General features: G+C 37.6%; 1 protein-coding gene across 1 annotated transcript; it reads right to left on the bottom strand.

Annotated features, from left to right (window-relative positions):
* Positions 1–562: 562 nt before the first annotated feature.
* On the bottom strand, positions 563–4,432 carry LOC133302953 (G-type lectin S-receptor-like serine/threonine-protein kinase At4g27290). Its single transcript, XM_061502774.1, has 7 exons — positions 3,154–4,432; positions 2,895–3,044; positions 1,842–1,972; positions 1,564–1,774; positions 1,183–1,420; positions 945–1,095; positions 563–868 (listed from the first exon to the last, which is right to left on the bottom strand). Exons 1-7 carry the CDS (start codon positions 4,430–4,432, stop codon positions 563–565), a joined length of 2,466 nt encoding a protein of 821 aa, XP_061358758.1.
* Positions 4,433–14,228: the final 9,796 nt, after the last annotated feature.

Here is a 14,228-nt window from a genome sequence, read left to right as displayed (position 1 = left end):
AGACATATGGCAAGTGTATGATTTAGAAGAAGACATATCTTGAGACATCAACCTGTTTTCATGTACTGTTTTTAACAAACATTTTCTACTGCTTAGTGTTTTCAATTTTGTATTGTAGAAGTGAAAAGAAAATCGTCTTGAAAAATTCCCTTTAGTTAATTTTATGTTAGTTCATTTCTCTGCAATTGAATCTTTATCTTAAACAGAATTTTCTCAGAAAAAATTTCCTCACACTTTTAGATTAGCCGTTTTTAATTTAATTTATTGTATAGCAATTACAGGTTTTAAATACACCCTATATTTTGCGCAATTATTGCGTAGCCCTTTTCAAGGCAGCAATACTCATAATTCTAGCATCAACTACAGTTATTGTGTAATGGTTTAGGTGCTTCTATGTTGTGAAATTAGCTATGCTGCCTTGAATTGGAAGTAGGATTAAGCAATGTTCATGTTGATTTATGTAGTGTCTCTCAAGCATCATAATAACTAAAACACAGAGCCATTAAGGCCTACACTGTTTATACCTGCATTAACCAAATTGTACTATCCACTCACTCAATTTTCACCTGGGTTGTAATGATGTTATGGTAACTTCATTGTTTGAGCAAGATTTCATTGGATTTGAAGTACAATTTCCTTTAAATGAAGCCTTGCCAGTGAAGAAGCCAGGCTCTTTAGGCTTAGGAAGTTCTATCTCACTTCCCAGCATAAGCACCACATATGACATGGTTGGTCTATCCTCTGGATGTTGTTGGGCACACAAAAGACTAATATGGATGCAACGCAATACCTCTGATTCAATCCATGAGTCTTCCAAGTTTTTGTCAATCATTTCTAGAGCCTTGCCTTCCATCCACAACAACCAGGCCTGAAATTTAAAATAAAAAAATGCATATTTCAAATGTATTTTTAGTCTAACATAAATCATTATATCACAAACTTACCTGACCAATAAGGTTATGGATTCGGTTTGCATCACAAAAATCTCTATTTCTTTTTCCATACACAATCTCCAGCACCAAAATACCAAAACTGAAGACATCAGATTTCACTGAAAATCGTCCATAAGCAGCATATTCAGGTGCCATGTAGCCACTGCAAGATATCATTCAGAACAACATAATTAAAGAAAATGAAATAAAGAATGTTTGTAAAATTGCAGCTTCTAAATAAGAAACCTACTAGGTCCCCACAATTCTATTTGTATTTCCTTCATTTTGCTCAGTAGCAGAAGATTTAGCCATGCCAAAATCTGATATTTTTGGGTTCAGCTTATCATCAAGTAAAACGTTACTTGCTTTGAGATCTCTATGAATAATCATTAGTCTAGAATCTTGATGAAGATACATAAGGCCCCGAGCAATTCCACAAATAATGTGATAGCGCTTAGACCAATCCAGAAACTTCCCTTTGTTATGATCTGGTGACAGTCGCCATAAAAGATAAATTAGTTACTGCATTTTAATTCTTCAAATTCGAAGTTCAAGATCCATATGCTTGTTAATAGCACTAAAAGTATAAGATCAGTCCATCACAATAATATAAGCTTTCTCGGATGCATACCAAAAATGAAGGTGTCCAAGCTGCTGTTTGGCATGTATTCATAAATCAGCATTTTTTCTTCTCCTTGAATGCAACACCCCAGAAGTTTTACAAGATTTCGGTGCTGAAGTTTTGCAATCAATTTTACTTCATTCTTGAACTCGATTATTCCTTGTGTTGAGCTTCTTGAAAGTCTCTTCACAGCAATTTCTTTCCCATTTCCTAATCTTCCCTATATTGAGATATTTCCTAACATCAGCAATTTAATTGTCTTCACCCAATTATTGAAATAGAGTTACCTTGTAGACAGGTCCAAATCCACCTTCTCCAATTTTGTTATTCATTGAGAAGTTATTGGTGGCACTGGCTATTGCTGACAGGTCAAGCAACGGGAGATCTAGATCATCCTCAGGCAAAATATATAAAGTACCTAATTATGGATGTTGAACAATTAAAACTGTTCAGTTGACTGGATTTTTTTATTTAATACCATTTTAAAAATCATCTGATAGGAATGACTTAATTTAATCATCTTAACTGTACATTAAATGACATATAAATGGGCTTTTTCACCTTTTTACCCTTTATTAATTAATTAATAACCATTTTGTCCCTGATTCGAAACTATTTATCAATCTGTCCCTCTTTAGTCGACTATCTTGCATTTTTAATCGACTAAATGACCAAAACAGACAAAAAATGGCTGCTGGGAGATTTAGTCGACTAAATCTCCCTATTTAGTCGACTAAATCTTCATATTTTACAAAAAAAAAAAATAAGTCAGTATGATTTTAATCGATTAAGTAGAGAGATTTAGTCGATTAAATCTCCCAACAACCGTTTAGTCGATTAAAAATGCAAGGTAGTCGATTAAAGAGGTGCAGATTGGTAGATAGTTTCGAATCAGGGGCAAAATGGTTATTAATTAATTAATAAGGGGCAAAAGGGTGAAAAAGCCCATATAAATGTGTTTATTAGCCAAAAAGAAAATTTATTGCCTATTATACACAAAAACAATCCTATGTCCAACAGAGAGTTGATAGATTTAAGTTACGGTAATATAGAATAGATGCATAATATATGTGTTGTATAGGGTCCTCCTAATTTAATAACTCCAACGAAGAATGCAAAATGCACCAATTCTAGTCATTAACATTATCAGGAAGTATGTAAATCATGGCTTATCAACTATCAAGGCAATAATAATAGTTGTATAAACTTTTTAATGTGATGGTACCTTATAGTTATGATGGAATTCTCTTGTAAAGTTACTTTTAAGTAGTTCTTAGTTTGATTTCAATTTTTACATGTAGATTGGTAGATGGACTTCACTCCATAGTAATAAGTTGTACATAGATGAACATGGGAGTAAGTCATCCTACCAGTTCCGTTTCTGCGGAATTTATAGATACTACAGCAACAAACTAAAATCATCCCTGAAATTGCAGCAATGGTGCTACCAACTATTATGGTAAACTTCTTCCGGTGCCCGTGTTCCGCCTCTGCATGGTTGAATTTGATCAAACAACAGATCAGGTTTAATTCACAGATTGAAGTAGATTGATGGCAAGAATCACTGAAGAACTAAGTGACAAAGTTTTAAGTCCTTACCTAATTCTGAAGCGTCCATTCTAATATATAAGTCCTGCCCCCCAACTGCAAACTGTCTTACATCAATTAGATTGCCAAACCACATGGCACAGCCACTCCCTTGTCCTCTAATATCTGAATTAGTATAGGCCATACAAGAACAGTTATCCATGCACTTGGCTCTGCATTCCTCTAAATCTATTGTCTCATCCAACCAAGAATGCATAGTATCTGGCACTTTCAACCCCTTCAATTTGACAAACCCATCTTTGTGCTTATCATTGCATCTTAATGGTTTGTTGCGAACACATCCTTGAGACCATTCCATTGTGTTCCATGCTAGTAACGATTCAGGTCTGAACCCTTTAAGACATTGGCAAATTGGTGATTCATTGATGACACAGTTGCCATTGGCTCCACACAGGCCGTAATGGTCGCAGTAGTCTAATGGCTTTGTTTTATAAACCATCCAATTTTGATCACTCTCCACCCACACATAGCGGTAAAGGGCGTAATCAGTTTGGTTGATTACAAGTCTTGAATATACAGAACTATTCATGAGGTAGTACGTGTTATATAGCTCATCCTTATTGTAAAAATACTTGAAATAATAAATTGGGTTGGGCTTTACATCTAGAGTACCACTTGCATGCAAGCCATTCCATGGTCCAAGTCTGCTGTACTTTTTGGTTCCCTTCATCAAATATGTATCAGGATAATTGTTGTTGTGATTGACACAAGAAAAGTCTCCTGGAGCTGGATCATCTGGACTATTCCATGCTGTTACAGTCCAATTGAAACCTGTTCTTAAGTCCCATCCAAATTTCATCCCTGGCAACAATGTATCACATGGATAGTCAAAGCTTTGCCACAAGTAGGCTTCTGGGTTTGCATCATTCTCATCTCTTACCACAAGATTCCCAGAATCCAAGAGCTCAGCCATTGGATTCTGTGGTATTCTCGGAGAAGTTGTGTTCCAAACAACAGTGTCATTCTGGTGAAGGACAAGATGGCCAGTCCTATTCACTGTTAAGGTACCAGAGGAGTCATTGATTGGGTTGACCCTGTTAGCAACCCAAACAACTGTCTTAACTGAGATGTTTTTGTACCAAATTCCCAGGTAATGTTTCTTGGATTTCCCAGGGCTGAAGAAACCAAGTTCAAAGGTTCCACCTTGTGAAACTATGGTCATGCCATCAGTGAGGGAATGTGACAGTGCAATGGAATCAACTGAAAGGGAAATTGTGAGTGAAGAAACAAGGATATGAACAAGGACACTAATGAAAGAAAGAATGTCCATTGGAAAAATTGAGTGTAACGCTGTTGATTAACTAATGTCTACTAGTGGTGGCTTGGAATGGTGCTAGTAGAATAGAATAAGCATTTGAAGCTAACCAATCTGCAATATAATTAGCTATTAAAATAGGCATCTAAAGCACATTTGGCAATGAAAAACTGAGAATAGAGAAATGTTGAAAGCACAATTAAAAATTATAAAAGAACCAATTCAACACAAAAGCTTAACTTGTTGGGTAAAACTACATTAATGATTTTATATATCTTTAACATGCTTCCTCACACAAGAGCTCATAGGACTTGAAAGGTGGATAATGCACAGGCTCATCTACTTGTTTTAAGAAACTGCACAAAACTTGATTAATTATTAATTAAATAGGGACGGAGAGGATCGAACCCGTAAAACCGAGGCTCTGATGCCATGTAAAGAACCAATTCAACCCAAAATTTAAGCTATTGGGTGAGATTACATTAATTATTTTATCCAATGTTTTAAAACTCAGCCAGGTTATCGACTCAGTCGAGGTACTGGGTCAATCAATCGGTTACTGGTTCAACCGATTTAATTAAATTTATATTAAATTAAATAATAGTTATAAGATGCATTTTGACCAATAATTGAGGGTAGCCTAATGTTAAGTGGTAACACTACTCACTCTCTTGAGCTGGGTTCGATTGCCGGCCACTGTAGTTTTTTTTTAAAAATACAATAGCTATCTCAAACCAGGGAAGGCACCATGTCACTGTTATATATCTCTAACAAAGACTATGAATTTGTTAGTCTTGCTCAATTAGTATCCATGTAGAACAAGGGAAATATGGTGAAGTCATTCATATAAATATACAAGCCAAGAATATTAGGAGGGCAAGGGAGTCCAAGTTAGACCAACCACAACAAGTTGATCCTACATCATGTCTCAAGCCAAAACCGTAAAGCAACATGTTTATTACTCTTCCCACTCATATCATCTTCACTTGGTCCATTAGCCCCGACTTTGATACAAACCTAATTTTGATATCACTGTGAGGCGGGGCAAAAGGAGCCAATGGCAAAGAATCACCCTCAATTGTTGAGTGGGTTCCGATATCATATCTCAACTAAAAATCTCAAAATTATAGATATATGGGTCTTTCACATTTATACAGTTCTCAGTTGGTTCATTTCTAATCGATGTGAGAATTCACTACTATTCACACTTCAATATTTCCAACAACCAACTCATTATTGGCTTGAAAATTTGAGGTTCATTAAGTCAATCCCACTAGCCACGGCAAAGACCTTTTCAACATGTTCTTGTTTGCTTAAGCCCTAACGATTGGTGCATACCAGCTGAGGTTCATTAAGTCAATCCCCCTAGCCACGGCAAAGACCTTTTCAACATGTTATTGTTTGCTTAAGCCCTAACGATTGGTCCATACCATCTTTACTGTACACCAGAAATTGACAAAAGTTATCATAACGGAAAACCCAAAAAAAAAAAACAAGATTTGCTGAGGTAATATTTTTCTACTAATAACACATTGAACTGTGGTCATGGAGACATCATTGATTAGCTCAATGATTTTTCTCACAAACTTGCCTTCTTTCTGAAAAGTACCTGCCCTTATTTGTTCTCCTACCCATATTTCCCTGCATGCAGACAAGTCTTATTCGGTACTAGATATAAATATATAATTTACGGGGGAAGGATATATTTATAAATTTTTTTATAAATTAAATTATATATGACCGGTCATACACTCTTGATTGAAGTAGAACCGGTCATACTTAGTGTAGTTTGTAAATAAAAAGTTTGTAAATATAACTTTTCCCATATTTTATTGGATTTTTTATGTTGATACTCAGTGGCGGAGCCACATACCTACTAGGTGTGGCTTCGGCCTGGGCTAAATTTTAATAAATTATACTTATTATATATAATTATATAATTAATTATAATTTAGTCCGGGTTAAAATTATAATTTGGCTCGGGCTACAATTTATAAATATTTATAATTTATAATTATATATTGTTGGATAAGTTGTATTAGGTTATGTGTTCAATTTCTACTTGTATAAAAAAAATTTAGTAAAATTAATTTTTTTTAATAAAATTATAATTCTTTTTGGTACTGTGTGCTTTGTATTTAATATAATTTAAATGGGGAGGGTTATATTTACAAATTTTTTGTTTACAAACTCTTATCAACTACACTATGTACTCACAGAAAAGTTACACTATGTTTTCCGGAAGTATATAGTATAAATTGCAAAAAAATTTAAAAATTATTTGTAAAGAGATCCTTTCCCCATTTAAATATATTATGATATGACCTAATTAAAATTAAAAAAAATAAATACACCTATAATTTTTTGGCCAGCTCTGCCACTGTTGATACTCTATACAATTTTGTTTCAAAGCCTTCAGTTGGGTCAGGGTGTAGCTAATATAATATTTATGAAACTAATAAACAAAACCTTTGTTGGATTGACATGTATGTTAAAACAGTTGTATATTGAAACTTTGCTAGTTTGATGGCATTTGAAATACAATACATAAATTTGCACATAAGGGGGTGTTTGAAATACAAGCAATGGGTTAAATTAGGGCCTAACACAGGCATTGTAATCGTTTCCTATAATATTGCTTGCATTTATCTCTGACTCGATGAACAAATAGCTATTTTAGGTTTACAGGCATGTCTATAACATCAGAATGAATACTTTTGCTTTGTTTCATTGCTATTGATTCGAGAAAAAGACTATAGAATGCAATTTTCTATAAAATAATTTAGGAACACTAAAATGAACCGTCTGTGGGCCTATACGATAACTTTATTAGCCCATTACCGTACCCTCAAAATGAAGCTTGGATCTGTCTTTATTTTTCATTTCATATTTTTTTTGCATCTATTGTTTTCATACATCTCATAATTATTTCTCGGGCAAATAGACAATTTGATCCCTAAAGCTTATATTGCATTCGTAATATAATACCTAAATTAATTTATTGTGTACTAGTTAATTTTTAAATTTATAAAACTTATATCAAGTTATTTAAAGGAAAAAAAGAGACTAGAGAGATATAAGTGATAAATTTAAGAATTAACTCATATATACATAATGTAAAAGACTAAACTGTATATGAAAATAATTTTAAGAATTAAGTTGTTAAAACTTATTGGGCCAATGTATGCTCAAAGCCCTTTTGGTAGAAATATTATAATTGCTTGTCATAGTGATATGTTATTTATCTCAATTATATTCCAACATTAGAAAAATTCATAAAACAAAGGGTCCGTCAAATATAATGTTACATAATGTAAGTTGTGTCATATTATTCTTTTTTTTTCCCTTCATAAGAAGCTGTCGACTGACATAGAAAAAAAAAACTTTAATATTATAACTATACAGCGAGCAAGGCAACGAGCCATTTGGGCAGTTGAAGCAGTAGCTCAACCTCAGCTCCCTTGCCTCTCGCTTTCTCGCTCACTCCAGCGAGACCAAGAGCGAGCAATGTTCTGTCTCACTCAGCCACCTTGCTCACAAGCTCGCTCCAGCGAGCAGGTGAGCGAGGGTTCCCTTATATCAAGGTTGGCCACTATAACACCTCGTATAGTTAATTATATTAAATGTTTAATTGGAGGTTAGAGGGGTTAAGTAGGAAAAAAAAACCCTGAGATTTGGGTCAAAAAATACCCATCAGGGGCAAAATGAGAATTTTCCAACTGTGTAATTCTAGACAGTAAAATGATAAACCAGATCTTAATTAGACAAAAATAATATCGAACATGGGTTCATAACGAAATTCGAGTTCATAGGCATGTTTTGAGAAATTTGATGAATAGTGATTTTTACCGGTAAAATACTGCTGTGTAATTTTACCGGCAAGAGTGAAATTGGAAATACTGACCTAGGAAATAAATATATGTAGGGTTAGGGTAAGATTGATGGATTGTGAATTTGGTGAATTAAATGAGTAGGTTTAAGTGAGTAAAGTGACACGTGGGATCCAGTTTAAGTGGTTTGATGAGGCAAAGGAAGTTAAATTTTCAATCTGTAACGCCCCGTGTGTACTCGGTGTATTAACATTCAAATGGTATTAAACGCAACTCGAAATAAATGCGGAAGCTAGTTAATTCAATTATGAACTCATATTAGTTTAGCCAAGTGGAATTACTTTTTCCTTTTTAAAACAACCTATATGTAATTGTAATACAAGAAATAGTCTAAATAACCTTATAATTAATAAAATTAAGTCATGGGTCTACTTCAAGTAGCCAGGACAATATCATAATACATCATTTATACAGACACCAGTCAACAAAGCAAAACCAAATTATTTAAAGTGGCATGGACAACCCCAATGCTCGCATCTAATAATGATGATAGGTACTGCAATAGTCATAAACATCATGTCTATAATACATCAACCGTATCCAACATAATAGAAAATAAGCATGCACATAATATAAGCTCTACTCTGGCCTCTTGTGTAACACCCCGTTCTAGAACCGGTTTGTTAACATTGCATTATGATATTAAGCGCAGTTACAATCACATGGGTTCAATTAAAATCCGGATAATTTTTTCATTTTAAAACGTACCGAACTTATAATACCCAATTTCGTGATCATAACCAAATTACCTTGCGGAAACAGATAAATTAAGCTTAACATCATGTTCATTTTCCATTTTTAAACCTTTAATTTACTTCTTGTTTAGTTCAATACTTCTACTATATTGTAGGTTTCTTCATTAGCTACCTGTGGCTTCAAACCGTGCTCAAATCGGGGCACTGTAGCCCAAGTTAGGACAATTTGGAGCAACACAAGAGAGTGTTGGTCACAGGCCCAGCGCGCTACCGGGCGCTCAAGCGCGCGCTATCGGGTGCTAAAGCCTCCATCTGGGCGCTTAAGCGCACGGAGGCAGTAAGCATCAGGCATTCCAGTGTGGATGGGCGCTTAAGCGCGCAACAGGGCGCTCAGGCGCGCTATCCTGGGCGCTCAAGCCCCCACTGGGACGTTTTAGCGCGCAGAGACAGAAGCATTTCCTCCTACAGTGGCTAAGGGCGCTTAAGCGCGGACCAGGGCGCTCAAGCGCGCAACCCTGGGCGCTTAAGCCCCACCCTGGGCGCTAAAACACGAGGGGACAGTAAGCATCCCAACTTTCTGCAGCAAAGGGCGCTTAAGCGCGAGCCAGGGCGCTCCAGCGCGCAATCCTGGGCGCTTAAGCCCCCACTTGGGCGCTCCAGCGTGAGGAGACAGAATGCATTGGCACTCGCAGGGGCAGCAGGGCGCTTGGGCGCGCTCCTGGGCGCTTAAGCGCGCTGCCAGGGAATTCCAATTCCCACATTTCTCAAGTCCAAGCCTAGGGGAAAATGCATCCCCATTACATACCCCAATTGTTCATGCCCCAAAACTAAATCCTAGCCTCATCCAACCTCTCCTCATGAGATTTAGCTAGAATTTGGGCAGCATGACCTTTGTTTTCTCATCGTTTACCAATTTAAACAAAAGGGTACCTAATTGATTTTCAGCCCAACCAATTCACAACTCAATACATGATAGCATGCATATCTAAATTTCAAGTGGCATCATTTACATTACATACCCATTACAAATCATGGAACTTAGCTTACAAAATACTATGATCATTCCCTTGGCTCTCATCAACAAAAGAGATGACCAAAGGCATGAGCATAGGCTAAGTCCATTCCAATATACAAATCATAAATCTAGCATTGCCTATTCATTTAATTCTATACATGTGAGCTACAAAACAACATGTACAATCTCAAAGAAGGGCCATATTTCATGCATAATCTAGATAGGGCCACTTGCCACCAGAGGCTCCTGCAGCATCCTTACCTGAAAGGGGGTCCCCACAACACGGGGTGAGATATACGAATATATCCAGTAAACCAGGGGTCCTTGGAGCATCTCTCCACCCCACAGTTCCATATCAGTGTAATAGCAATAACAATAATAATGCAGTAAATACATATCTATGCAAAGTGCAATACATCTCCAGGAGAAATCCCTCGAGCTCTCAAGCTGTCCTAAGGAAACTCAGATGCAAATAGTCCTACTGGCCAGCTAACTACCAAGTATGATTTACGCATCGTCATGCAACATACCAACATAGGGAAACACCATCCTATGCCACACCAAATGCATACACATACGTATAACAAAGCATTACACTATTTTATTGCATTTATATACACTATAATCACCACTACCCTTTCAGGGCTTGGTGGAACAATCAAGGGAATTACACCCAAGGTCCGAAGGCTTACCTCAATGCTTCAGTCAACCTTTGTTCACCACCAACAGGTTCCACAGTCAGTCAATTACAATACTTCACTTCTCAAACGAAACCTATCCAATGGAGCTAATCAAGCTCCATAGCTTGCTCCAATGGTTGGTCTCTCAAGGTTGGCCCAATTGCCTCAATCCTAGACATCACAAGGATCCAATCAATCATTCAACTCATTAATTGTTCAACATGCTAGAATACTAACCAATCCAAGCATGAATTTTCCAATATTATGAACAATTATCAAATGACTATCTAGGCTCATTTCCACCGATTAAATGACATTCCTAGCATTTTCCATAACATGCTCTAAGCTCCATTCTTCCTAGAACATAGCTAATCCAACTACATTTCATAAAAATCCCAATTTACTATTCACAAACCCTAACTCATGCAAATTTCAAGGAATCATGAGGTTCAAGGGTTAGAATCTTACCACCAATGGTCACACAACCAAGGATTGATGGCTCCTCAAGCTTCAATGGAGGTAGAAACTCTCAAAACCCCAAATTTCTCCAAAGGGCCGAATTTTTGAGAGGTAATATCTCTCTCCACAATGCTCCCCACTCAAAACAAAGCTAGGATTATGAAAGAGGGCGAGATTCTAAGCGATTTAGGCTTTTGAATCATCCAAAACCATCAAGGTTTGATCTCTCTCTCTCTCTTTCACTTTTCTTCTTCCCTCTCTTCTCCCTCTCTTCTCTTCTCCTTTCTGGTTCGACGGGTTGGGTGGGAAATGAGGGGTTCTTTTGGTGACTTAAGTCACTTAACATAGGTTAAGTGGCTCTAAGCGGGTATTGGTTCGTCTATCTATTTAACTCCAATAATTACCAAACTTTACCCAAAAGTCTGGAATATTATTCTAGGAATATTACTATTTTTATTTTTATATTTTGGGTACTTTTGACAGTACCCATTTATACCCCTTAATTTTCACTGAGTACACTTTTTAACTCCAAAGTGACTCAGATTCATTTTATTAAGCCTCATACTTAATTTCACCCAGTAAAACATGTTTAATTAATTAATTACACTTGATTTCCTAATTAATTAATATGGGCTATTATAGTCACCCCACCTTTTAGCGATTTTGTCCGCAAAATCAAGAACGTACCTGTCCTTAAACTCAGGATATTGCCGGAGAAGCTCATCTTCCCGCTCCCAAGTGGACTCTTCAGGCGTCCTTCCTTCCCATTGGACTTTCACCATAGGAATAGTTTTATTTCTCAGCTTCTTCTCATCTCTTTCAAGTATCTTCAGTGGTCCAATAGGAGTCTTCAAATTCTCCCGGATTTCAACATTATCAGGTTGAACCACATGAGAAGGATCAGCTACATATTTCCTCAGCTGCGAAACATGAAACACATCATGTAAATTTGCTAATTGCGGAGGTAAGGCAAGCTGGTAGGCAACCGGTCCCACCCTACGAAGAATCTGGTAGGGTCCAATAAATCTCGGACTCAGCTTCCTCACTCCAAGGGCTCGTCCCACACCCGTAACCGGTGACAGCTTCAGGAACACATGATCTCCCTCCTCAAACTCTAGAGGTCGATGCTTGAGATCATAGTAACTTTTCTGACGATCCTGAGCCTTTTTCAGACGATCCCTAATCATTTTGATCTGCTCAGTAGTCTCCTGAACAAAATCCAATCCAAACCGCTCTGTGTCTCCAACCTCTGACCAACAAGTAGGTGTCCTACACCTGCGACCATACAAGGCCTCGTAGGGAGCCATACCCAGACTAGCATGGAAACTATTATTATATGAAAACTCAACCAGTGGGAGATATCGATCCCATGCAGTACCCTGCTCCAGGGTGCAAGCCCTCAGCATATCCTCCAACGTCTGAATGGTCCTCTCAGTCTGACCATCCGTCTGTGGGTGATAAGCAGTGCTCAGTCTCAACTGAGTGCCAAGAGCCTCCTGCAATGCTCCCCAGAAGCGAGAAGTGAACTTCGGGTCCCGATCACTAACAATGCTCTCAGGCACCCCATGAAGCCTCACAATCTCCTTCACATAGAGCCTAGCCAATCTCTCCGCAGAGAAATCTACCCGAACTGGCAAAAAGTGTGCGGATTTTGTCAATCTATCCACAATCACCCATATAGAATCATAACTAGCCTGTGTTCGCGGCAATCCCACTACGAAATCCATGGAGATACTCTCCCATTTCCATTCAGGAACATCCAGAGGTTGTAACATACCAGAAGGCTTTTGATGCTCAATCTTTACCTTCTGACAAATGAGACACTTAGAGACAAATTCGGCAATATCTTTCTTCATACCAGGCCACCAGAAATTCATCTTTAGGTCCTGATACATCTTTGTAGCTCCCGGATGAACTGTAAAATGACCTTTATGAGCCTCTGTCATCACTTCTTCCGCCAACTGCCTAGGTACAACTACACGACCCTGATATAATAGTATACCCTCATCATTGCAGGATACACCACTCTGACCTTTTAGTCGTCTAGCACTTTCATTTTGCAGCTGGGCTTCTTTGATTCTGGTCATCAGTTCATTCTCAATGCTCGTGATTTCAAAGCCACAAATTTTACATGGAAAGATTTTAGATAATTGAATATCTCTGAACCTCTCAATCACATCATAATCTCTGATCATCATGCTTGATATACTCACGGATTTTCGGCTCAGTGCATCCGCTACAACATTAGCCTTACCAGGATGATATTTCAATTCAAAATCATAGTCTTTTAGGAACTCGGTCCACCGTCGTTGTCTCATATTCAGCTCCTTTTGATCAAACAAGTATTTCAAACTCTTGTGATCGCTGAATATTGCAAATTGCATTCCATACAAGAAATGCCTCCACTGCTTCAACCCAAAAACAATTGCAGCAAGCTCAAGGTCATGGGTTGGATAATTTTCTTCATGCGGTTTCAATTGCCTCGATGCATAAGCTACCACTCGCCTATCTTGCATCAGTACACATCCCAATCCCTTCTTGGAAGCATCGCTGTATAGCTCAAATTCACCTTCCGGGTCGGGAAGTACTAACACCGGAGCGGTCGTCAGTTTCTCCTTAAGGCTCTGAAAGCATTCTTCACATTCTTGTGTCCAAACAAATGGAGTATCCTTCCGGGTCAAACGGGTCAATGGCAACACCATGGCTGAAAATTCTTTAATGAATCTCCGGTAATAACCAGCCAAACCCAAAAAACTTCTTATTTCTGTTACTGTCTTGGGTCTCTCCCAATCAACAACTGCCTCTATCTTGCTAGGATCAACCGCTACTCCCTCAGCAGAGATAACGTGACCCAGAAATTGCACTTGAGAAAGCCAAAACTCACATTTAGAAGGCTTTGCATATAACTGTTTCTCTCTGAGAATTTGCAACACAGTTCTCAAGTGACCTTCATGCTCTTCCTTACTCTTCGAATATATCAGGATATCATCAATACACACAATCACGAATTGATCCAGAAACGGCTTAAATATGCGATTCATGTAATCCATAAACACCGCAGGAGCATTAGTG

This window comes from Gastrolobium bilobum, unplaced genomic scaffold (genome assembly GCF_033153095.1).
Source record: "Gastrolobium bilobum isolate Gb01-03AN ecotype WA unplaced genomic scaffold, APGP_CSIRO_Gbil_v1 utg86567, whole genome shotgun sequence".
NCBI lineage: Eukaryota > Viridiplantae > Streptophyta > Magnoliopsida > Fabales > Fabaceae > Gastrolobium > Gastrolobium bilobum.
This window is presented reverse-complemented; position numbering and strand designations above follow the sequence as displayed.

Excerpts from the sequence above, each read along its gene's own strand:
- LOC133302953 (XM_061502774.1), bottom strand. The coding sequence starts at position 4,432 with ATGGACATTCTTTCTTTCATTAGTGTCCTTGTTCATATCCTTGTTTCT. Across the intron at positions 1,973-2,894 it reads TTACTCCCATGTTCATCTAT|GTACTTTATATATTTTGCCT; the intron begins GTACAACTTATT and ends ATCCATAATTAG. Across the intron at positions 869-944 it reads TCCATAACCTTATTGGTCAG|GCCTGGTTGTTGTGGATGGA; the intron begins GTAAGTTTGTGA and ends TTTAAATTTCAG.